The sequence below is a fragment of the Atractosteus spatula genome, chromosome 12 (genome assembly GCF_055471065.1).
Source record: "Atractosteus spatula isolate fAtrSpa1 chromosome 12, fAtrSpa1.hap1, whole genome shotgun sequence".
NCBI lineage: Eukaryota > Metazoa > Chordata > Actinopteri > Semionotiformes > Lepisosteidae > Atractosteus > Atractosteus spatula.
The window spans coordinates 31,292,195-31,319,526 of NC_142717.1; the positions used below are offsets into that span (position 1 = coordinate 31,292,195).

The 27,332-nt window shown below is 40.5% G+C and overlaps 1 protein-coding gene across 5 annotated transcripts in view; it reads right to left on the reverse strand.

Moving 5' to 3' along the window:
* Window positions 1–2,679: 2,679 nt before the first annotated feature.
* Window positions 2,680–27,332, reverse strand: part of ctdp1 (CTD phosphatase 1) — a 129,777-nt gene continuing 105,124 nt past the window's right edge. For 2 of the 5 annotated variants that reach the window (XM_088929296.1, XM_088929295.1), the window contains exon 13: window positions 2,680–3,771. In XM_088929296.1, the coding sequence (XP_088785422.1) occupies window positions 3,615–3,771 (157 nt within the window). In that variant the 3' untranslated portion in view covers window positions 2,680–3,614. Of the gene's footprint in view, window positions 3,772–6,353; window positions 6,483–27,332 lie in introns of those variants that run through there. The other 3 variants (XM_088929293.1, XM_088929292.1, XM_088929294.1) reach the window with 2 other exon arrangements.

The window sequence follows — 27,332 nt, forward strand, 5'->3', positions numbered from 1 at the left end:
GAAGGGTTACTCCATGAGAAATTTAAGAATCACACTAGTTTTTATTATGTGATATACAGTAGAAACTCAAGAAGGCTGATGCTAGCTGTAGCTGTTGTGTCACCAAGGAGACCAGAGTCTTTCCACATGTGAGCATTGCCTGAGCAACGCAACAAGCAAGCAAACAAACAAAACAAAAAAAAGATTTTTAAATACTTCCTTGATTTTTATTTCACAGACTACCTCCACTGCTCGTATACTGTAACAAAGCACTGCAGGTTGCAAAGCAGCAACCACACGATCCTACAGATACAGAAGGATCTCTGCTCCTCTGGGCTCACTTTCTTTCTCAAACATTGGACACATCAGCTGTGGTTTGGGATCTACAGGCACAGTCCTGTGATGGGAATCTGCACTTTCTGAGGGACCTAAAGTTCTACAGACTAGTCACGTTGGGTCTGAGACAGAGGGCACAGAAGTGTTTTTATTTTGACCTGCACAGCATAAAGGCAAGTGATTTGTCTGTGCCTCTCACCGGGATGTAATTTGGGTAAGCGTCCGATCTTTCAAAGGCTCCCGACTTGTGGGCACAATGTCATCTCGTCGAGCTCAGTGTTCGAGCTGCTCATGCAGGTCCCACAAAGCCCCTAAGCAGCCCAGACCTGTGGAGCTGAGGGTTTGAACTCTCTTGAAAGATCTGGGAACTCATGTCACCATGAAAGCAGCATTTTACCCCATGTGACTTGGACAGTGAGGCCACATGTCCTTCATATCTTCCAAGAGCAGTGAAGTGTGATGGCATATACAGTACAATTGCTTGTCACTGTGAATGGGGGAGAGCACAGAGGAAAACCAAGAGCTCTGGAAATATAAATGATTAGGAAGGCCTATACATTTGGCAATGTACTGTTACTACATCTTCCTAGAAGGACTCTTTACTGCTTTAGAGTGAAGTCTATAATTGCTTTCTTGATTTTCTCCATCTATTTTTGCATACAGTATTTATGTCTGTATTACCACCTGTGTGTAACAGTAGTTTCCAGGGCTTTTAGCTTTCCGAATTGTTTTGTCTGTTGTCAGTTGGGAAATGGTTTGAAAATTGTACGACCCGAAAAAACGGCTGCTCCACCCAAGAAGACTTCTGAAAAATAAAAAAAACTGATGTTTTGCTGTGTGGAGTGCATGGTCTAAAGTGTTGATGAACAGCCAGGGCAGTACCTGTGATATAATGAGATTTACCATGGAGAAATTTTCGAAACATATTGGAAGAAAAAAGGATTCAGGAACTCACACGATATAATTCATTTGTCTCTGAAAACCACCCCCTGGCCTGGCTCAATTCCTGTTCTTTTTTAAATCCATTTTCCATGGGCTGTTAAGTGATCAATGCAAGTAAAGTTTATCATTTCAAACAGAAAGGATCAAAGCCAGGGAGGAGATGAAATATACATTTTTCTGATATTTTTATAAAGGGTAGCTGGACAAAGATTAGTACTCTTCAGTAGTGCTCTAATAAATGTAAATGGTAAAATGTTTTCTGATGATTTTAAAATACATACCAATTATTTATGTTAATCCAATAACCATTATTTAAAGAAATGCTAAATCCAACACACTATCTCAACTGAATCCCTAAATGTCTGTACTATGACAGCAGAAAATAACTGAATAAAATATATGCAGACTCAAGTGGCAGTTTTTGTCATTCGGCATAACTACCTGTTTTTAAATTTGGACCCATGTCCTCAGGATATTCAGATTAGACTTGCTTGTAATGTTACAGTAAGTGCTCTTTTAAAATAGTTATAATAGTGTCTGGACCCAAAGTGCCAAATAGCAATGAGTAGAGATCTCCATAAAATGAATAAGGAGAAGTTTAAATTGAATTTAATTTCATCAGCTTTTAGCTTCACTACAAAAAGCTGGCCACTTTATAAAGAATAAAACATGACTGCATTACCAGGGTTAATTAATGGTTTTATCAAGCATTCTGGGAAAAGCCAACCGTACTTTGACAGACAATGTAAGATAATATGAGATAATTAGCTTTAATAAACATAAAAGAAACGTACTGTACATACAAGGAAGCAATATCAAGACACGAATGAAGAAACGGCACAAGAGTTCTGTTGTTCGACGATTAGAAGACCACTGATTCATGGGAAGGGTTGCAGCAACCTGGAGCCTATCCCAGAAAAACAGGACACAAGGCAGGACTGCACCTTAGAAGGAATGCCACTCTCTTCACAACAGCGTCGGAGGGACAAATATAGAAAGCACACTTGTCACCCGAGTCATAAGCCACGGGTTGGAGGTGATGTCATGTTTATGGATTTTCTACTGTACTACTACTCCAGAACTCATCTGACTTCCACTGCTGTATTTAACAGAAATAAGTCAGAGTGAAGGTACAGTTTAAAGCATCGTATGAACAAAACTGTGAAGTCCACGGCTTCATCGGTCTGCATTAAGCTGAATATTACCTCCATTCTGGTGTGTCACCAGCCTCTGCCTCACCCTACTAGTGAGGAGGGCCTCATTTCTTCAGAGACTGTAATATTTTACTGCTAGGTGCTTTATCTCCCTTCACACAGGTATAAATGCATGACCAAGCAATATCCGATTCTCCTGTTCCTCAATCAGTCACTCACCAACATCATTCTTTTATCAGAGAAAACGGAAAAAAACAGGATTCTGACAGCACTTAAAAAACAAATCTTTATTAAATGAAAAGAATTATTCCTGGAGGTCAAATATGAAATAGAATATACAAAAACTTTACATCAGTCTTGCCATTTCAAACAAAATAACAAAAAGTCTCAAACATGATGGCAGATTTTTTTTTTCAGGCTCAAGGGCTGAAACCACACTGTATGGCAGTAAAGGATCAGAGAGTGATGTGTTCAAAATCCAAAGTTTGAGTAGAGCAAAACTGAAAAACTACACTCTACAGAACCCCGTTTTTGGAAAGCATAGTGCAGCAGCTGTTACAATCTTAAAATTCCACAATCGTCTCGTAAAAGACAAGACAAGGAGAATACCAGGTAGGATAAACCCAGAGTACCCACTCCTTAATCGTTATAGTTGAACCTTGTTTTATCATGGGTAGACAAATCTGGCTCATATGTTAAGGTTACTGTTGAAAAATCTAATTTTTCCATATATTCAAAAGTTTTCTGTATGGTGCTGCTAGTTACGTGGCTGTAATGAAATACAATGTCAATTACTCATTAAAAACAGAAAGAAAAGCAGGAAAAAACATTGTTGCAGGCTCAGAAGTGCCCTGTTTAAACTCTTTGGCATACCTGACCATTTTTCTTTTTTTTTTTACATTTATAAAAAACAAAGTAACCCAAATAAAACATACACAAAACAAGTTTTCATCTATTTTATTTCACAATAAAACATTAAAACAGCTTTTATTCTCCTTTTTTTAATATTTCACATAAACTGCTAAAATTCTCTATTCTAGCCGTATAACTATACACACACCGAGCCTCCCCAAACACACACTGCTGGTTTCATTTCATTCACACAGGGTGGCCACTGTGGGGTTTCGCACATGAACGACGACCTCGCGGCTCTGAAACGACAAGAGCAGAAGTCTCCCCCCCGGGACCAGCGGGCCGTTCCCATCACATGAAGTCATTGAGCTCCGCTTCGAGAGCGGCGGCCATTTTGTCCGCTTCCGAACTGCTGCCTTCCTCGTCCTCGTTACTCGACGCCTTGCTGGACTCGCTGCCCGAGTCGTCGTCTCCTTCCTTGGCCTCCTGCAGCTTGCGCTTGTGGCCCCTTCGGAAACACAAGGAACAAAGCGCGGGTTACAGCGGGAAGACCCCAGCTGAGGCTTAATCTGCTGAACTGGTTTCTGACCCCGCATCGGCGCTGAGGTGCTGGCAAAGGTACAGTATTTGGCAACTGCTTTGTAACCCTTCTAAAACTGCGGCACACATACAAAGGGAAGTATGGGAAAAGTGCTCCAGTGCACCACCCAGAGCTTGCTAGTGAGGAGACCGCCATGGGAGTCTCTGATGGCTGTCAGGAGTGGAAAGACCTGGCGATGAGCTCGATGAAGCTGTTCAGGGTCTTTGGGAGGGTGCTGCTCTTTAAAATTTCTAGCTCCGAGGTGCACAGTTTACACAACACAGCTGTTTGATTTGACAGCTCACTTTATACTGTATGAAAATCCCATAAACAAATTGAAGATTAGAATAAGCTCTAGACTTATTGAATAGCACAGAACATTTGAGCTCCACTTCCTACGGGCTCTCTCTCACTAAAATAAATGTAGGGGCTGGAAGGATATATAATTGGCTCATTTAAAAGACTGTGAATTAACTTTGCTTGGGAAGGGAACCCTTACTCTGCCTAATTCTCAGCACTACTTTCTAATGGAAAAAAAAGTCTCCCAGCTCCAAACCTGTTTTGAGGAATTAATTGACACTTACAGATACTGAGTGGTTACGGGAGAAATGAGCTCAGAAGCAGTATTTTGGGGATTAAACAAGCATTCTTCCCTTAAAGGAGAGTCACACCTGAATTTGGTTTATCTCTTGGTGTCAAAATGTTCACACAAACCTATTAACATTGCCAATTTAAGTCTGTAAGAAAAATCTTAATTAGGTTTCAAGTGATCTTTACACGAGACTCAGAAAAGTGAACCTACTGTACACAAAAAAAGTACAACATTTTCCACAAAAAGCCTCAAAAACTTCTCATACCCAAGCGTGAACAGGTAACTAATCAAGGCTACCATATTTCCTGTGAATACACCGCATTCCAACGTGTAGAACTGTCAATTCTCTTTTTTAATGCACCCACCCAATCTGGAATCGCTGACTGTGTGAGAAGGCCTGGGAGCACAGTGATCACCCCAATACCCTAATGGGGAGGAGGGTGGTCAGAGAGGCTCAAAACGCATCACCCCAACACTTGTTTGTCAGCAGTGATGGACCTTCAAAAAAATGATAATACCGAATGATGGGTTAGAGTGAAAGAACAGTACCCCTCAGCTTGCCGTGTTCACATGCAGAAGAAAAAGCACATCGACCCTTTCTGCACTGTGAATGATGTTCTCTGGTCACGGACAGAATGCTACGCTTGTTTTGCTATTGCTATCAAGCACTGGCAAACTGAAGCTACACACAGGACACTGCACACAGCTGATCAACAGTCCATTTTACGGATGATGTGCTGTCAAATGTATAAAATGTGCTCATTAATAGATCTCACTGTGACCATGAACCTGTGAACTGTAACGCATACAGTATGACTAAACCTGCCATCCTTCCTGTTAGACGTGGTAATCATGTACAATTTTTCCAACAGTATTTTCTAATAGCTCCCAAACAGACAGCTGTTATGGTTTATCGCGAAAGATTTGTCAGGTTTATATAATAATTACTTCCTGGTGTGTTCTGGCTTGTGCGTGTTATTATAGATGCTCCACTTTTACGCTGTTCTTGCTGCTGATACACATTTAAAAGTGACACAGGGATACGAACTTTCTCTAGGTAAGAGACATAAGTCATTACCACAGACACTTCATTCCCTCTTAATATCATTGAGCAGCGACATCCGATCCATCTTGTGCCTCTGCAGTGTCCTTTGTCCCGCCCTTTTTTACCATAGATGCAGCTTCTGAAGACTTCTCAGGCCTCAGAACGTTTCGGGGGGAATCAATTTGGTGCTACACCTCTCAGCCATCTGATAAAAGACGCTTCTCCACACAGTCTCTCAGTATTCAGCTTTAATGTATGCCAGCATAGATGAACAATGTCAGAACAGCAAGCGACACTAACCCAGCCACATATAAATAAACACACTACAGTGCATTCTTTCAGCTACGGAAATGGTTGCAGAGAAGGTTTGATGATGCATGTCCCAGCTGAAGGACAAGGACATCGGATTACAAATTCATACTAGAAATGGGAAGCAAAGCACATAGATACCTGTTCCATGAGCCAAAACTATTCTGCATGGAAAAAGACTTGAAATAGAAGTTTATGAGGTCAAGAGGATGAAGAATCCCAGCTGGACATTCAGTATAATGAGGAACATGTTTCCTTTCCTGAACTAATGAATGGGAAATGGAAAGTACCAACAGCACAGCTTTTTTGACCTTGTAGCCTGACCTTGCCAGATTTCCGACGCTAAGCAAAGGCTGGACCCGGTCAGTACTTGTCAAACGTTGTGTTGTTGATGGGCCAGTAGCAGGCACTCTTCCCTACAGACCAGAATTTCCAAAGCAATGCCTCAGCATGGTGACTAGGGAGGCCGTACTGTAGAAGAAGTTGTCTTTCACATGAGACGCAAAAATAAGCTACTGACTACCTGGTCAATAAAGATCCTTTGGCACTGTTCATAAGAACAGGGGTATTAACCCTGGTAAATGGTAATTCAGCTGGTGAAGTGATTCTCAGGCCTTACCCAGAATTCTGCACTTCTGTGGTAGACGAAGTGGGTCAACTGAAATACTCTGGGATGCTTCGATGATATGAGCACTATGAAATATTGAAAGGATTAGAATGAATTATTATTTGGCAAATGTGCGAAAACTCAATTTCCAGGTCTCCATTCATTTACTTTTATTGGCACTACTCATTTACTATCACTGTACTAAGAGAGTTATCACCACATAGTTTCAGCTATTTATATCAGATATTGGCTTTCAGAGAGAGTAATAATTCCTTGGAGACGTAATATAATCTCAATCATACTGTATTCTCCAACACTCATTTTGGGTAGTTTATCCTACCCAGACACAAGAGGTGGAGAACTGCTGATCTTAATGCCAATGTTGAGCAATACTTTCCCCTTAGCTGACAGTGAGCGGGATGGGCCACAGACACTGGCAGTGGAAATGACTTCCCCACTTTGCTGTTCAAGTTTCCCTTTTTAATACAGAGTTTCACAGTTTTCCGGTGGACACAATTTACATGTGCTGTGATGACTTTGCAATCATTAATTATTGTGTTTCCCATCTGCCCCACTTGGGTGTTATCATGTCGAGAGGTGAGACACTGCTGCACCGGTTAATCAAGTGTTCAAGCCACAAAGTGGAATTTGTCAGGAACATCAGGGATGACACCTCCACTCTTTTAAAGGCTTCCATGGAAACTTTAAAAACCGTGTAGTCAGGGTCTAATTTTATTATGTGTTATTATGTGTAATAACAAATGAAACTTCCATTCGTTTTCCATCATGAGCCATCTAGCAGTTCATACAGCAGTTTGGGTTCATATCATACGATATGAGTTCATCTGGCAGTTTGTTTTTGTGCTTTAAGAAATTATGTTGCTTCATCAGGCAGATTCCACAGGAAGTCTTCTTTGCCTGAGGTGCTGTGTCTGTGCTTCTCCATGTATGAAAGCTGCCCTGTCCCAAACAGAGGGCACTAAGAAACAGAATGAGCATTCTCACCTGCAGTGAGCCAGTGTCTGCTGTAATCAGATCAGATCAGGCTGGGCTGGTTCTCGATCTATATATTATCAGTGATTATAGACTGTCTAGACAATAATAGATTGGCATAGGTTTAGAGTTTTTATCCGGCTTCAGCATCTACAAAATCAGAATAACAATGTAAAATCTAAGCTGCACAAAACAGAAAACTGCTGTTTCCAACATAACAAGCAAGGGAACAGTTGACAATTAGTTTGAATGACATCTCTCTCCTGTTGCTATTTCATAAAAACGTATGTTAAATGTGCCGGTTGACAGTCTATGATTTGCACAAAAGCTATTGTTACAAAAACAGCAGCTGGCATTTCTCTCTGGTGTAAAACAAATGGGCTTTGCAAAATACAAAATGTGCACTTAATGATGCCATTTTGTGGTCAGTACCAATCTGTGTGCAAATAATCTGAGCATGAAAAGGCACCAGACAAAGCATTCACAATACTCCGCTCAGGAAAACCTGAAATATGAAACTTGCTCTTTGCAGATGAACCTAACACCTCTTACACGATATGATTTTCTTTTCTGGAGGCTTGTGCTCAAAGTTATAGTGCTGTAAATCTAAAAATAAAAAACAAGACTGCTGGATACTCTCTGAAATAACAGTGAATGGCATTTCTTATTTATCGACTAACTACATGTAGGAAGGCATCTAGTTATCCCGCAATATAAAAGATCTCCTCAAAGTAAAAGTGAAAGTAAATGTCAGTAAAAGGAGTGAACATCAAACAAAATGGAAAAGACTTAAGGAAAAGATCATGGCATGAATATGCTTGTGCTCAAAGAACAAGAGCATAAAGAATAGTTGTTGCAAAATGTCAACAGCATTTGCACAGCAGTGTACAGTACATACTTTCTTAAACCAACAGATGCGTGACAGGGCTACAATAATAAGCAGAACACTGCAGCATCACTCAACTGTACTGTATTTTCGGTCAGGGATCCTACTGAATCCTTCTTATGGCTGAAGTGATTGAAAAGACAGGAATAAACTGCTGCTGTTCACAGTCTCTACTTTCACCTATTTATTTTCTAAAGATATATCCAGTTCGATGCTCTGAGCTGTCGGACTGAAATCTTTTTTTTTAAACTCCTGTTATTAGCATCGTCAAACTGTAGCTGAATAATGAATCCAAGCCAATTCATATGCAAGAGAAAAAAATACTGACACCACAGAGAACAGTTCACACAGCTCTGGGATGTACCTACAGAGCACATTTGACAGCTAAATACCAATGCGGCAGCTTTGGAAATAATAATAACAATGATAAGAAATGACTTTGTAACTCTTAAAAAAAGACACTGTCACAGATTTTTATGAAACAACATTAGTGATATATCTAGCTAGAATTTTACAGATAATATGAACAGGAATCTCACATTTACTATTTAATTTAATTAATATTAATGTCAAAACACCTTTATGCCAACATCTTATTGTCCTTGATCCCTCCTTCTCATTGTTACTGTTCTACGTTATGTAAAAAAGAGATAACAAAACAACCTCTTCTGGTTTTTACTGTCTTTTTACAGCAGCTGTCTACAGGTGGGCTGGTTTCATTTTATGACTCTGGCAGTGTTTACTAACAGAATCTTCTTTCCAATGAGAGCCAAGAGCTCAAGGAAACTATGTTTAAGTCATTTAAAGAGGAACTACGGTCCCAATTTCTCAGACTGGTTATCAAATCTCAGTAACAAAATAAATTGAAGGTATCGCAAAATTTTACAAATTCTGAATAAAGCACAAAATCGTGAACTAGTACTACTGTATATGTTAAATCGTTAAAGTACTGTATGGTCACCATATTCCCTTCCTGCTCACTGTAATGACTAATGTAATATAATGTGTGAGAGAATAAATACAGGTTGTGCAAGATCATGATCCAACATGATTTTCACGAAGAATTAACAAGCAAGTCGTATTTGTCAGCAAGCCATCTCAAAGTTGAGAGCAACATTTCTATTGGATTAAAAGAGATGTATTCACAAGCCTGCTTGTTAACAATGTCAAAGGGCCACAGGCAGGACTGGAAGTTTTGTTGCCTCATTCTCAATCACAGACAATGACAGTAATATGGCGCGGCGCATACCTGGACATTTCATCTTTTTTTGTGTCGTAAATTAGATGTGTTGCAAGTTACTGTGTGTGTTTTACTTTCATTGTGGTTTGAAACATGCTCATCAATGGCCATTCTTTCTAACCCTGAAATAAAAAAAACAGCGCTGCCCTTCCCCTTTAAATCCAAGAACAGGGGGTACGTCTTTACCCAAGGGGCTGTGGGAGTCTGGAACAAACCAGCCAACCATGTTGTTGGAGCCATGACTCTGGCTTCCTTCAAGAAACAGCTGGATGAGATCCTTGGATCTCATCTGCTAACTACCAAACTGCTAGATGGGCCAAATGACCTCCTCTTTGTTTATAAACATTCTTATCTTCTTACGTGAGGAATGTACATTTTACAAAAAAAGAATCAATCAGGTTTCATCTTAGTTTTTAGTACCACTGACTCATCTCTCCTGTTCCACACCCGTCTGGACAGATCCATTTCCACACAACTGGTGTGTTACAGGTAGTGAGAAATTCAAGCAGCAATTGTTTGGTACCACATTATTAGCTGTGAAAACCTGGCAAATTACAAAGCTCTCTTATGGGACGTGGGCTGATGTCCACAGAGAATTTCCCCTGAAACCTCCAAATTCACTTCCACTATCACACAGCATGCAAGTCCCAACAGCTAAACACTTTCTTGCACTTGAAAAGTGTCTGTATTCTGCTGCCCAGTTGGAAACTGCTGGTTACTGTCACTGATCCCAAACACTGTTATTATTCCTGCCTTGCTACAGCCTGCTGGCACACCTTGAACTATCACATATGTGATAAATGAAAAGGCTTTAATTAAATTTTCAGACAGATAATGCATTGCAGAGCATAACAACACTATTTTTAATACTGAAATTACATCTGTAAGGGCTATTTCATAAAGCAGATGGGTACACGTTCCAATTAAAATGCTAAGCAGTAGACAAAAATAGAGAAAAGTCACTGCACTTCCCCAGAGGCGGAGCTGTATGTATGAAGTATATACAACTTAAAAGATATTAAATTTTCACACAGAAATATCATGCTTGAATGTGAAAGTGGATCTCCAAAGAAAGTATCAAGCTTCATACTATATTTCAGGCTATAAGCAACAGAGCCCCATAATGAGACCCCTCCATAGTCACCACCGCAAGCTCTCTGCGCAGAACCCTAGTGATGTTGGCACACTGGCCAGCAGATGACACCCATTGTCCAGTTTGGGCGTGTACCTCATTATTTCCTTGGTCCATGGTGAACAGGTGACACAAGTACCTTGGTTTCACCTTATTTCACGTGTACCACGTATTGAAAGAAAAGATTTAAAAAATAGCCTTTGAGTCTGGCTTCTAAGAATACCCGCTAAGGTGCTTGCAGAATCACTTATGAAACAGACCACATAAAACAGAAGTACAGTACCTACTTGAGCTGAAGCCAGCAACCTCTGAAAGTCCAAAGCTACTGCATCTGAATGAGGATCTACTCAAAATCTTTGAAGCTCACCCCATAAAAAAATGAGCCAGAATTCCATAATCTGCAGCCTCTCAGCAGAGATCTTATAGTTCATACACCAGCCTTTTAGAAAACCACTCCACCCTACAGAACACTTTTGGTGTGTACTGCAAGACCCATCATCCTACTGACACCTGACAGGATTCACCCACTACAGGGTCCAACCCTGGTCCTGGAGAAAAACCACCCATTTCAAAAGTCCACTGCGACTTCTTAAACTGAGATGAGGATCTCTTCATTGAACGGATTATTTCAGCTATTGATTAATTGTTAAAATATGCAATGTATAACATATTAACATTGTATTGATGGTCCCCAGGAATGATTGCAATATAAATCTGCTTGCTTTCAGTAACTCAGTTAGGTAATATGACTTTAAAAAGCTCCAAGAGCAGGAATGTTATTTGCAGAATGCTGGATGTTTTTTTTAATTCAGAGTTTTGAAGAATGTTCACCTCTCCAAGTAATTTACACCCTGGATGAAAATGTGAAGAGTTAGCAGTATGACTATTTTCAGGGGGAAAGCATTTATGCGATTCAATGTCTGTACCTCTCAATCCATCGTATTTTATGATTTATTGATTATTATTACGGACTAGAAGATAAATTGAGCGCCGCTGTTCTGCGGACCCTGTGACAGCGTAAGTTATGCTTTAAACATCTAGAGGAGACACAAACTGATTTATCATACATGAAGCCTAATGCAATCAATAATTCACTCAAGGCCTCTGTGAAAATTAAGGTGGCCACAGAGGTAGGAGTCCTGACATACAGGAGGCTTAAGCAGAATGGCAGGCACTAGGAGATCTGGTGAACACATTATTAATGGTTTTTCAAAAAGAAGGAAGCATAAGAAGGCATGTTTCAGGCACTTCCTGAACTCAACCACCATTGTCTGGAATGTTTTAAAGCCAATGGAACTACACTCCCATGGGCACACAGGAGAGGGTTAGAAATGTTACAGAAACAGGAGATCTACTGTAGAGGATTATGCTACTCACTGCTGGACATGGCAGATCACCACCCAATAGATCCTCCGGGATATTTGCGACACACACATTTGCATTTCAATTTTTGTGGGACGGCCCCATTCACTCTCCTTGTCTTTTCATTTACTGCTGAATCCTCCACTTACATTAACCTCCACATACAGTGAAAGGAAACCCAGAGCAGGAAGCAGGCCACATATGACCCACATAGTGTATAAAGAATGTGTATCCTGGGGTCTGAAGTGGTTTGAGGTTTTCAGCTCCCACGTGGACACCAGCCAACTGGAGTACCCCCAACAATACTGGCTTGGTGAACTGGAGCAATGGAGGTAAAGGGGTAGAAGACAGCCCTTTCTCAAGCAAACAACTGAAGTTCATCCACAACCTTCCAGATAGGACTGCTGCAGTCTGTTCCCCCTCACAAGGCAACTATACCTTGTGAGGGGTCCTGGGCTCAGTTCTGCTGTATTCCAGTGTTAGCATGTCCTCTGCTAAGCACATAAATAAGAATATCCTGTAGTAGTTCAGGTGGGTAGCTGCGTCAGCATGCGTAGGCTGCAAAGGAACAAGTAATAGGTACAAGTGATAGGTTTATTCCATGCAGAAAAGAGAAGAAAGAAAACACATCGTTTTGGCCACAGAGCCTTCTTCAGGTGTGAGCAGAAGGCTCCAAGGCCGAAACATTGTGTTTTCTTTCTTCTCTTTTCTGCATGGAATAAACCTATCACTTGTTCCTTAATAAGAATATGCTTGCAGTAGCTGTACCTTGTTATATGTACATGTTGTTAAAAAAGCCAACCCACTGTATGCATTATCAAGTCTGGTATCAGTTAGGACTCCAAAGAGAACTGTAATAGCAAAGAGGGAGGATTAAAAGTTAAGGATCAATAAGCACAGTTTAGAAATTCTGGGTAATTAGTTAATAAATCCCACTGACTTATCCTTCAGCACTGGAAGCCAAACAACCAAAAATGTCATAATTAGCATTATTAGAAATTTGAAAAGACTGTCTGCAGTCTGCACTACAAATTGATATTTTACCCTTTCAAATCTCCAGGCGAAAAACTCTCAGAAATTCCCTCAGGAGAGCCGGCAGCAGGTTTCACGTAAGTGAAATGTACTCAAGTGAAACGACCGGTTGAAAACCCTTCAGTGCCCAGATTTCTTTGTGGATGAGCATACAGGCCACACAGATTCAATCTGCATGGCTCTTGTGCTGGAATCGTTACGAAGAGAAGCTTAATTTCAGTTCAGAAGCCATAATAACGTTGTTACAGAACCACTATAAAGAACCAGATTCCCATACTTTATGTTTCATGGGAGCACCGCACATGATGGATGAAAGTCACTTGAACTCCATTTCAGATGTAATAATTGACTGTCTTCAAATTTGTATTTTTTGCCCAACAATAAGTTCCCATTCATATTGTACAGTTTCAGCTTGACACAAACATCTGATTAAATATACAGTTGTATGCAAAAGTTCTGGCACCCCCGGCCAAATTACGTGTTTTGTTGATTTTCTAAGTGAAAAGAAGTTAACGCAACCTTTATTTGCTGAGTTTAACAGATTGAAAAAATAAAACAGTAGATGTGGCATGTGCAAAAGTTTGAGTATCACCCCCTTTGGCAGAAATCACTGCCTCCAAACGTTTCTTGTAGCCAGCTAACAGTCTTTCTATTCCTTGCTTGATTTTTTTCCCCACTCTTCCTTGCAGAACGCTTCTAGTTCAGAAATATTCTTAGGTAGTCTTGCGTCTAGTACAGCAGGACAATCTGTACATAATAATATTATTATTATTAATTGCTTACACTTATATAGCGCTTTTCTGGACACTCCACTCAAAGCACTTTACAGGTAATGGGGACTCCCCTCCAACACCACCAATGTGCAGCTCCACCTGGATGATGTGATGGCAGCCACAGTACGCCAGAACGCTCACCACACACCAGCTATCAGTGGGGAGGAGAGCAGAGTAATGAAGCCAGTTCAGAGATGGGGATTATTAGGAGGCCATCTGGTAAAGCCCAATGGAAAATATGGCCAGGACGCCGGGGTTACACCCCTGCTCATTTCGAGAAACGCCCTGGCATTGTATAGGCAACACCCTACATGTTGACTATACAACCAACCATGTCTGAAAATACAGTCAACAGTTAATATCTGTAGCTACAGTGGCAGGAAAAATCACAAAGCACTGGTTGTCACTGGGAAGTGGAGACCTTGACAACTTTGTGAAAATCCGTCACACATTTCCCTGATGGAGACCTTGGGATGGCGGGTCTTCCAATTTTGTGAAAATGGAAATCTCCCTGGTTTAATCCAGATATTAACATTCTAAATATTTTTGAAGGAACATTTGTGGCAACTTAATCCAGTTGGATAACAGCAAATGTTATACAGTAGCTCTATCAAATATCTACAGTATAGTATGTATGGTACAGTAACTGCTGTGCTGCATTTGTCAGCATTTTCACTGCATTTAAAAGACATTTTATACCAGAGCATCATACAGAATACTCCCACACTTTCCACCTGACATTACAAATCTTTAGGAAACCTAGGTTTTTGGACAGGAAGCCAAGAACAGAACAACCACCACAGAGAGCAAAGGAGGTCAAACGTGTCCACCTGGGTGAACACCTTTGTTCAGGCTATACACAGAACACAGTGTGTGTAATGAAAGTCAGTGCAGGAGAGCCCCTGAGACACAGAATTCATCATCTGATGGAAATGGTACAAAAGACTCTTTTTTTGCCTTTGTGCCCAAGTATTTGGCTTGAATACAGCTCCTAATGTAAACATCCATGTGTCATTTCCCCTGTTTGCAATTCTGAAGATTTGAACGCTGTGTGATTACATGGACTTCGACAGCTAAAATTGACTATGACACAAATGCAATAACTCTGTTTGTGCTGCACGCATGAAAATTATGTTTTTTATTTTTAAATCTGAAGTTATTAAGATGAGCAAAAGACGATTTAGATGTGCGCTCCGCTGTACTTCAAAAGCAAAAAATTGTGTCTGACAGCTGTTTAAAAGTAAATGGTTATTAGCATGTTGGGGCAACCAATGGGTTTAATTTAACAAGCCCAGGGCAGTGAGGAGTAAACTGTGCTTTATAGAGCAGTGTTTTTCAATGCAAAGGTCAAAGCATGGATTTTAGTATTCTAATTGTATGTCCACGTTACCCTTCTACTTCTAAAATGCAAACATCTCCCTATTTACATTATTGGTTCTAGAAAAGGTGGTGAAGAACCAAGAGTAATTAAGATCAAGAGTATTTTTACACATCTTCATACAGCTCAGCAAGGGGATGAGTGGCCAATTTGACAGATAAAACTGAACCATACAATACTTTTCACAGAAATATTAGTCTGGTTTAATCCAAAATAAAAACTCAAAGTTATAGGTAGACTGTAACTATTAAATTTCAAAACTAATTTTTGACAGCATTTTTTCTTTTAATTACTTCTGAAAGGTGTCTTCAAGGAAAACGAAATCACCAAACATAGACGACCATTAATGAAAAAAGATTAATGCTGAATGTGGAAATTCATCTCAATTCCGACACCTGCCTGTATGAAAATTTCAGGTGTGAAACTCATGGTTTTTAAAGCAGCTCGGAGGAGGCTTACTCATAGATCATTTTCCTGCCCTCACTTAACAGCTTTACACCCCAGTCCACAGAAATGAGTGTCTGTTAATGAACAATTAAAAAAATATTGTTTTTTATGGAGTCTAGGAATTGTGCTACGAATCACTGAAGAGCAGCACATCCAAGCGTGCAGGACAGTCAGGACAAATATATTATAGTGGAGCTGTTGTCTACTGTTCAATGAGAACTATGAGGCAATCAAACAGCATTAGCAACTGGATTCCACCTCAAAACTGAAGATGATGAAAACTGAGAAGGCCATTCGGATAAGACTGCCACTCCCCATCACTATAACTTTAATTGATAAGATCTAGAATAGTTCTAGAATAGAATCTAATAGATCTAGAATAGAATGACGTCACAAGATAACTCATTACTCTTCGACACATCACTATATAATGCTTAATTCCAGTAATTCCTGGAATTACAGTGCGGCGCTCTTGACAGAAATGAGAACTGAGTGGCATGCTCCGGCCATTATCCGGTCTATGAGGCACATGTTCTAATCACTGCACAGCACACTGTACCTTGTAGGATGATTACAGAGACGGGTTCAAAAGGTTTTGATTGTTTTGATTTCAGTGCTGATAAACGTTCAATTTGTTACCACACGGTGGCTTTGGACGTAGGAGTCGGCAAGCTGAAAGACACACTTGTTGGATTTAATAATGTGCCGCCGCCCGCGCTCCAGAAAGCAGCAAAATATCTCCATAAAAACTCACTTTGAAAAAGCAGCGGTGCTAATGAGCCATGGAATCCTAATACAGTCGGCAAGCGGTGCTGGAGACAGCTAGGCACAGGGAGCTGTAGGTGCTCACAGCATGCTATACTTGGGCACTAAATAAGAGGCTACTTTTGTCTGAAAGCAGGAGGGCCATGAACTCAAGCAGACCTTCTGCTCTGTCAGAGTCAGAACTTCAGCACGTTTTTTTGTGTGAGCCACGTTCCGGCATTTCATTTCGCATCTTCATTTCGCTCAGCGAGGGGATGAGTGACCGACGTGACTGACAGATACAACTGAACCATACCATACCTTTCACGGAAAGAAAGAAATCAAATCTGATTTAATCCAAGATAAAAACTTATATTATAGGTAGTCTCCAAGTCTTCTTACAAAGGTTAACTACTGTGTTTAACACAGGCAGTACTGCAGTGAGCCACAGGCAAAAACGCCGAAGATAAAGGGAGAAATGATGAGAAACGGTGAGAGATGTTAAAAAGGTGTTCCTGTTTCAGGTATTGCTGCCGTTGGCTGGCGAACTGCTACAGAACTAAAAAGGTCCTGCTGAATAAAGATAAAGGGAACGAGTACAAGTCAATGAGGCTCTTCCTGTACCCATAGTTCTTTTCCCTTGAGCGTCGTGCTGTGGAAGCTGCTGTCACGCAGCAGTGCAGTAAGGTCACCTTGCCACCCGTTCTTCATGTGGATGGGTCCTTTATGTCCACCCAAATGGATTTTTGGTTACAATTGACTTTGGAAAGCTCTCCACCGCAAAATGTTTCTCTCTTTCTTACAGCAGCATTAAACCATACGCAGACAAACTAAACAAAGCTAATCAACGTGTTCTGAAAATAAGGAGATGAATTTCTAGTGGCTGAAAGAAGACCTGCTCTCTATAAACATTTTCAGAGACTTCATGGACAATTTAGCAGCTGTTTTGTTAATCGCTTATAAGACACCAAAGCGAAGGCACTAACTTACATTTTATAGTATCGATCCATAGCAGATCATCTTGATAGCTGATGCACTCAGAACTTTAAACAGCTGTGGTAGTTGAAATTCAGTCAGTGGTTCAGTACGCATTGATTTTTTTCCTCATCTGCTATACAGTTAATAAACCTAGGAGCACCTTAGGAGTCAGTGAAGCTCTTTAGGTTTTTACATTTCTGAAAGAAACAGATCAAACACTGTTGTTTCAAACTTTAATGAAAAGAGAAAGCAAGCTATGATACACCCTTGTAGCTTTAAATCTTTCTTCCAAAAGATTTAATGAACAACAGTCGGTATTTTTATCAGGCTCACAGTGCATATTTATATTTGATTGCACACAATATTCAGGGCCTCACTGCATAATTGAGGTTTTAGGATCAGAAGAAGGAAATCGGATTGCAAAGACATACAAAACAAAACTAATTCAAACTGTCATCATTAAACAGTAGTTTTTTTTCCTATCCAGAATGACAATCAGCCCTGCAGATCGCTGACTGTGTGTTGTTCAGATCATGTTTTTCTCTCTCTTTCTCTCTTTTCTCACGCTTGATGGAGAGCAGGAATATCTTAACAGTCAGAACACAAAAGACTTATGTGCAGAACAGATTTTCAGGCTAACTGCAGGGTCCTGGTGTGATGCTAGCCATTGGATTTGCAAAATCAATTTTATTCAAAGCTCTATTTGATGTTCAACAGAAGCATTCTGCAATGTTTATTTCTTACCAGAGCTAGGCAAATGAGTCTCACAGCATGACCACTTTATATTTTAACAGAACCTGTTACCCTCACATCGAGACACTCCTCCTGGTTACTAACTAGACTCGAAAACGCATTCAGTACAAACCACTCTCTGCTGTGGCACACAAAGGACTGACGGATATCTACAGTAACTTGCGCTAATGTGACAGTCAAGACCAAACAGGTCCCTTCAATTTCTCCAGTAAAAGTATCCAAAAACCCTCTAAACAGACCTCCATGGTTATAGGGTTACTGCTGGCTGATCTGCAATGCACATTCACGTACACATTTTATACTTCTGAAGTCAATTTTCCTTCAGAAAATAGAAGGAAAAAAACGTTTAAATCAAACCTTCTCTCCTGCTTCTTACTAAGGTAATGTGAGGGGTAAGTCTGCAAAACTGACTCTCCTAGTAAACAGCTTTCCATTGCAAAAGGCCTTTCAGTCCTGAAACTGAAAATCTGAACCCGCTGCCATTACTGCATTAGTTATACGGAGCAGAATTTTCATCTTGTTTAGTTGGACTGGTTCTGAGTACGCCTGCCTGACAACTCATAAATCTCCAGGGCTTTGCAGTAGTGAAATACTGCAGGTATGCACATCAAAATTAAAATTGTTTTCTTTAGCAATGATCTCTTCATTTGTGAAGCACCGCTTCAGTTCTGAGCAGTCAATATCTCACGCGGCGGCTACATTTTAAAGAGGCATCGCCTAGTTATACCGCATTAAAGGCTCTCTTAAAAAGGAAAATGGTTGCTTTGTATGGTATGTCTCTGCCCAATTTGGAGTCATTTGGACGACTTTTGAACGCGGGAGTTTTGGGCACGGTTTTTGGAATACCTGTATGCTCTAGAAGAGCCCGAGCTAGGGTTAGGGTTAGGGTTTCAAAACCACCGAGACATTTCGCGACACATTCATTGCATTTTAGGATGTATTTGAAAAGCAGGAAAGGCGTTTCTTTGTTGTTTCATCAAGAAAAAAATATTGCTCCAATTCTGTGGTTTTGTTGTGCGCCCCTGTTCAAAATGGTCAGAAATCAAACGTTTGAAAGGATTCGCACTGCATGCTAAAATCTCCTGTATTTTGGGTTTCATTCCAAAGAAAATCATCAATTTAACCCAATCTCAGTCGTATTTTTAATCCTAACCTGTCAAAGGCACAAAACATGATTATTTTCTATGCCACTTCAGCAGCAGGTTGGTCTCTGCCCAATTAAGAGTCATTTGGGTAACTTTTTAACGCAGGTGTTTTAGGCACGGTTTTTGGTATACTGTACTGTATCAGACATTGACCACCTTTACATCTCCGAGGGTCTCTACTCACAAAGTAAGGTCCTATGTTTGAAAGCATAAAACAGACAAAAACATGCTGCATTAAGATTACAGATTAGGTTACATTTCCTCTCATTACTGGGTGGTTGATATTGCTGGACTTTGAATCTGGTGCCAATATACAAAGGAAAACACAAACCTGAATGCCATCTTTTGTTTTAAAATAAAAGACACATTTTTGCAGCAGCCTAGGTGTGAAACAAACACCAGGGAGACAGCCAAAACATATCCTGAAAACTCGCAGCTATCCAGTTCTGCTGTCAAGCATATATCCATGCTAAATGCTGAGTCACTAAAAACCTTCAAGAAATGCCACCCGTCTCAGCTTTTACAGAGGCTGATTGCTTTCACTACGGACCTTTCTGGGCCTCATTCTGCAGCAGCTGCCACACCTGGAAGAGAGGGGGACACCAGGTAGCGCCCTACTGAGCCCAGCAGACAAGGTCAAGTTGCTACTCCAGGCCCTACTAGAAGCTGGGAATTTTAAATTAAATATCCCCAAACTGTATAATGTCATCATTATTATGACATATAAATGATTCATTTAAATGCACTGGGGCTTGTTATGTAGACATCTAGATCTGAGATAGCACTTTCTGAAGTAGAATGACCAAACATGGACAGATCAGACCTTTTGCAGAGAAAAAAAAAAGACCAACACACAATTTCCGCCAAGCATTTTCCACTGCAACCTTGCCTAATGCCTAAGAGAATCCAGCACATTCTAATAACCATAAGAGCAATTCTATACTGAAGAAGTATGTGATTCAGTCCTTAATCGTACCAAAAAATCAATTATCAACACATCAATGGTGTGAACTAGGGTTACCCTCCACAGAAAACACTTTCTTTGAAATGTGATGACAACATGAAGAGTTTAGGATGAACTAAGGTTTGCCCATTTCTAAGATCTTAGCATGCCTTCACAGTACGTCAATGACTTCAAGATTCAGAGAAAACGCACATGCAGAAAAGATAAATAATACAGCATAAAAAAATCCTGTAAAATGTTAAACACTCACAAAAATAAATGAGCATGCAGTGCACTAAATCATGACATGACTAATTTCTCACATAACAGCTTGCTTTAAGCAAATCAGTTTTATTTATTTATTTGTTCTTGAACAGTTATACCACTGAGCTCTCTCTATTACAGTATATAATAAATTATTGCCAGCTGGAAAACACATTGAACTTCTCCCTGACCCACAACGCTGGCACCCCGACACCGCTACGCCAACCAGATATACCACCCGAAATGATTTGTTGTGTCTCCTGTCTTTTCTTACTCAGGAATACAGTATGTGTTTAACACAGCGGTACGATTAGAAACGGTATCACCCTCACACCAGCAGGAGAGAGTGCAGAGGAAAATGAAAGGGAATAACAGATTTAAAGAAGACAGGAATGTGAAAAAAAGTTGTGGGCTCTTCTCTCCTGGCTCTTGTTAAATGCTGTTTGACAATGTGTAGGAATCACTGCACAGCAAGGAAAAATCCATATCTGACAATGTTGACACAGCAGAGCTCTTTCGCTCTCTGTTTGAACCCTCACACATCAGAAAATTCTGACTTGCGGGTCCAAAAATGGCTCCAAATTACTTTCAACACCCAAACTCAAAAGTAGTAATTTCTAGAATTATTAGACGTCTAGGTTTGTGCTTTTGCAACCCTAAAAAACATCTGGAAATGTCTGTTTTTTCAGGATTGGGTTCCTGGACTGCAGCATTAGCAATGCTGAAATTCAAATACTGCAATGTTCTGTATTCCCCTTCAGAGAGAATAGGTATTTCAGTCACTGTACACAGATCGACAGCCATGCAGATTCAATTCAATTCAGAAACAACTCTGAAATACTGAAACTGAAATAATTTTCATATATGAGTGGCAAGGTAGCTCAGTAGTTAGCACTGCACCCTTGCAATATTGGGGCACTGGGTTCAGTTCCGGACCTGGGGTGGCATCAGCATGAAGTTTGTATTTTTTCCGTTGTGTTGGTGTGGATTTCTTTCAGGTGCTCCAGTTTCCTCTCACAATCCAAAGACAAAAAGGTAGTTTAATTGGCTTCTGGGAAAACTGGGCCTGGTGTGAAGGTGTATGTGTTTGTGTCTTTGTCTGGCCTATGATGGACTGGTGTCCCTGCAGGGTGTACCCTGCCTTGCACCTGTTGCTTGCCCAGATAGGCAACCATGTTCTGAATAAGTCAGAAGATAGAAGATGGATGGATAGCAAACAGGTGACTGCATCTAATACTCAGACCCATTATAATGTCCGGAAAGATTATGTTCTGACAAAAGTGCTTCCACCAAAATTTGAATTCACAGGTCTGCATAATCAACATTATTTAATTTTTTTCTCTTTTACAGCCATTTACTGTCTGTAAGTCTTCAGTATCAGAATTCAGGTTTTTAACAAAATATTTGTTTAGTACCATAGAGCCATACAGTAGAAACAACAGATAAAACATGCACTGTCAGCTGACTGAGTACTGCACTGGAAGAAAGGATTTGACATTAAATGTGTTCAGAAACATGAGAGACGATGAGAGGCACTCATAGAAACAACATGACAGAGACACATACAGTCAATAATTTCATGAGAGAGCTGACCTTCGCTCTTCTAGGTGGTCAATAAACATCGGCCTTCCACTCTTCATATGCCGATGATAATGGAGCAAAATGACAGGGGGAATTAAAATTTGGAATAAAAGAACACAGTATTCAAGCATTAATGGTGAAGCATTAGAGCTTAGCATCATCGGGAGTTCAGGTTGCAAACCAAGGGGAGACTTGCTAAAAAACCCCGAGTCCTTTTCATAAGCATGAGACATAGTTTAAAACCCTTTATGTCCAGTACTTAAAAGTACCACCCCTTTAGCATGCAGATAATATGTATTGTATAGGTCTTCCATATATAGTGCAGAGAACCAGTTTGTGAACAAAAATATTTAACATGATACCTTGATTAATCAAAACTGGTCTTTTCTTAATTCACCACAAGAGCTTACAGTATACTTATCAATTCAATGTTTTCTGAGATGTAATGGTATGAAGTAAGACGAAATGAACAAGAATTAGTGTATGTTAGATGATAAGTGAAATCCTTGTCCATTTAGCACGTAAGTAGAATCCAGTTAACCAAATTACTTAGAATTAGGTGGTTAAATAATTGGGTAATAAATGAACAAGCACTAAATTTGGGTAGCACTGTCCTAGAAAATGGTCAGACACTGAGTTTCATCTTCACCACACAGGTTAGCTCATCAGTCTGGAGAGGGTTACAGAACTATTTCTGAACTCTGAGGGCCACATCCATTAATCCGTCCATACATTGTCTATAAATAGAAAAAGTCTTCAATCCATGACCAGTCGTCCTGCCAAAATCTCACCAACAGAAATCCAGAAAACCATCCTTTAAGTCACAGAGAACCCCAGAGCAACATCTAAGGATCTACAGGCCTCTCTTGCTGCTGCCAATGTCAGCGTTCATGACTTACAGTAACCTTCAGGAAATAACTGAATGCGGATGGTAATAACGGGCGGTAGAAACCTTGCTCTTCTCTTAAAAGAACATTGCCTCTCGTGTTAAATTCACCAAAGAGCACCAAACTACTGATACAGATCTCCCTATATATGCAGTATTAGTAACTGCATTTTTAAAGCCTGTTTTCAAGTACAGGCACCAACTAGAGCTGAAATCTTAAGGATGTTGAGAACTACAATGTAAAAACAAAATGTCAAATTATTCCTAAGAACACAACACTAGCCAGTGACTCATTAACTTCAAATTCTGCCTCCTGCCTCGAGCTCCAAAATGAACCTTGCTCGAATCTAAATTACACTTCCACTTAACATAAAGAGAAATCCAACTCTCAATGTCTCACAAGGGGCTGCCTTCTTATGTCTTGGAGCTTATTTTCCCGTTTCCACGTGTGGAAAGCAAAGATCCTAAGTCACCAACCAGAGTCTTCCCGTGGCAGAATGATGGAGGTCTCTGGTGCCAATAACTTCTTTGTATTTTCCGTGAGGAACACAAGATGTGACAAGTGAGCTAGGCAGACGTACAAAAGCATTGGTTCTGCACCTCGTTTTGATGGATGGGCCCTGCAGCATGAAAGTGGCTTCACTCATCTCGTGCTGGCAGGTGGATCTCGTCCAGGTTTTTCCCCTCGGTGAGATTTGTTTTCTGTGACCCTCTGGCAGGATGTCGGCTCACCGCCTCCAGAGCCACTTAGCGCTAAGTGTCAAATAAATTACACAAACTGGCAGTTTGTTATCAACTTCGCTTTACACCCCTGTCTCGGGGCTTGCGAAATCTTGTGCAGTGGGCCAAAATTCTCCAAAATACAATTGTCTCTCTCCTACATCTAACTCTCCATACATGAGAACAAACTGTCAACACAGCGGCACTGAGTAGCCTAGATGATCCTTCCCCAAGCTCTAACTGAACTGGTCAAAATAAAATACTTGTTTGGGAACCACGACTGTTGAAAACCTGTGGTTTCTTTAGGGATAAGCTGTACCAACTCCTCATTAAAAAGACTGCAATTAACTATATTTCCTATAAGACAGTGGCCATTGTGACAATGATAAAACAAGTCAGTTACAGTATGAAGCTGAAATATTCAGACAAGAATAAATATTTCTAAAGGCTTATGAAGAAATGCTATTTTTTAAAATCCAGTCAGTCTTGTCAGTCCTAATGGTTACTTGCTGCCTTATCACTATGACCATGTTTTAGTGAGCGGCTCTGTGCTAGTTTGGGAATGTCTATGGAGACCGTTTCTGCCAGGGTTTTTTTTTGTTAAATATTTAATGGTGTTTTGGTTGCTTTCTGTTTGTTCTACAAGAACAGTCTGAGACTAGATTCTGTCAGCTCACATCAAAAGATGTGGCATGTATGTGTGTGTATGTACTGTATACACACACTGCAGCTTTTAGATTTGATTTTGTAGATGCGATATAGAATTTCTTATATAATGGCTGCAAGTGCATACAAATTATTGTCTCTACCGAAGGCAAGTGAAATAAGAGTGAGAGTATTCAAAAATATCAGTAATTCCTTACAGAAACCACACATTACTGAATTTCTTGGCTACAAGAGCAGTATAAATGCTCTGGAAAGGCTTTGCTGTTATAGTTCAAATGAGATAAGAGTTTTTTTTCCCCACAAATGATTAATTAAAATAATAGGCGAGACAGGCTCAACAGATGGTTATTAAGAGAAATGAAGCAGATCATCCTTTAATTTGAATCGCTCCATACCCAAAACTGTGTAAATGTAACCTATGTTTTAATATCAAGTACATGACAGATAGACAGCCAGATTAAATATACATGAAACTGAGCAAGTTTCTTAGTAAATGAAAAACATTTTGAGTAGCTATGAATCACCTGCACAGCATGAAAATGCCTTTCAGAAACAGGCCCTTCAATGGCAACCGGCACTTGGGATGTGGGCTCGGAATTTCCAAGTGACAGGTTATGGAATTCACTGAAGTGCTCTCTAATCCTATTTCCATCACATACATACTTCACTGGCAAGATCATAATTCTTCAAAGCTAAAATGCAACATCCCAGAGTGCAGGCCTCCTTTAAAAGTCTGAAAAGGAAGGCCAAAGAACACAAAGTTTCCACATAGACAGAAGAACAGAAGCCCGAGCTGATCACCCAGGACACATTGTGACCTCCAGGTCCATCCACAGCTGCTGTCATACAGTTTTCCCCAGAAGACAACCACAGAGAAAGCAAAATCTCATTCACACTCAGGCAGCCCTGGGGGGATTCATTTTCTTCAAGACTGAGGTACGGCCCCACACATCCCCCAGAGACCGGACTAGCTCCCGCCAGCACAGACAGCACTGAGAATGAGAGCTTTCTCCTTGTTGTGAGGTTAAGAGACTGTAAAGACTTCCATCTTCCTGCCTGCTTCGCTCTGGGTTCTCTAAAGCAGATGGACACCACTCCATAGCCACTTCCGCATCAAGGGAAGACAGCATTTCCTTCAGTTCTACTTATTTCTCGACGTTTGACGCAGATAATGACAAATAAAATTAAAGGTTGGATTTTTTCCTTTGAAGCCTAACCTAGTGCACCTTTCATCTTGACACACAGATCATGTCTACTGTAAATCAAGCCCTGTTGAATGTTATTATGATGACTTTTTAAGCCCTAGGATTACAGGATCTTTAATTTTAACAGGACATGTAAATATGAAAGAATGTCAGTAAATGAATGACCAGATTCTCGTAGCAGAAAACACAGACAAGGTGTGTTAACCATAATGTGTGTGGGGCTCAGTATGATTTTTAAAAATTACATTCTCTTGTCTTGTGTAAAGCCTGTGTTAAGATAGTACTACTGCCTACATAATAGGATGACATAGACCAATCCAGGATTGTGTGGAAAACCAGTTTCAGCTCCACTTCATGTATAACAAAGTTGTTTTCAGGGTAACCAGACAGAACGTACAGCCTGCAGCTAAACAGGCGTGAAGACAAACTTCTCTGAAGATCACTTATCAGCAATTACTTGGTGTGGAATTTGTGCTTGTGTATAACAACACCGGATACATGACTCAAAAGGTGTTAAAGGCAAGACTCTACAGTACGCATCCATGTATAACAGAAACATAATGGATCTGGGACAAAAGCAGCAAGATTTGGGGAGACTCATTAAGCTTTACTAAATATGGACTGCAGGTGCCCGAAGGAATCGTTGCAGATGCACAAACGGAGGCCCGGAGGGGGCTGCAGAGATGCCCGACGTCTACAAAATGGCCCAGGGGGGTGGAAATAAAGGCCTTGTCTATTTAGCTTCTGCTTCCTATCCCCTTCCCTCCGCATAGTGATCTCCAGCGCGCGCTCGCTGCCGGACTGGGAGTACTGCTGGGATTTCCCATGTCACTGTTCATCTGCATCACAGCGCCTGCCGAGTGTTTTTATTTCTTCTCTGAGCTCAGGAGCCCACCTAGCCTGAGCCCACCACCGAAACGACCCCGCTCATCACAATCCGTTACAATGCGCCCCGCGTTTCAAGGGGACGAGTTACTGCCGTGCCTTTGCCCTTTTGCACATCCGCAGCAAACATTTGTTCTAAAAAAGGAATTTACACAATGCTGCTTGCGATGAATTTCTAAGATAAATCAGGAACTAAGCTCTCACAGAATTTGGTACCGCTTCACCGCGTTTTGGGGCCTGAATAAATGGTTCGGGGGGGGGGGTGTCCCGAACCCTGGTCCTGGACAGCCCCAGCCCAGCAGGATTTATATAAGTCACCTTTAAATTGTCAGTTTCAAAAGGTCCGGAACACTTAACACCAATTAAATAGATGATTTTTTAAATGAAAAAAGTAATTTAGAGATCATTTGCAACAAAAAAAATGAAGACCTATCAGGCCTCAAGGACATATGAGGAGTTCCCTTAATTAAGCAAATTACTCGCATAATTGATCAGTACAGTAACTCACTGTGTTCCAAATCTTAGACAAAGGTGATTCAGGATTTCCAAGAGCAGGGCTGGAAACTCCAGGTTAATCAATATGATACTTTTTTGGAGGGGGTACTAAAATTTGACGCGTTGGTTATGATTCAGATTCTGAGATACAAAGATCTCAAGTCTGAGAGGAGACGGACAAAGCTGGCGCTGCAGAGCGAGAAGGGGAGAAGAGCTCTACTCGATAAATACTCTGGCTGATAGAGTATCCCGAGAATCCGGAGCCTCTATTCATTCCCAAGGGCGTGTTGAAAATGAAAAGGCTACTTACATCAAGGGTACTCTCACTAACTGGCACCTATGAATGAAGCATTTTCACCCCTAGAAACCGTGATCTACAGGATTCAAAAGGAATTTAGTTCATATTTCATGATAAAGGACTCCTGCAT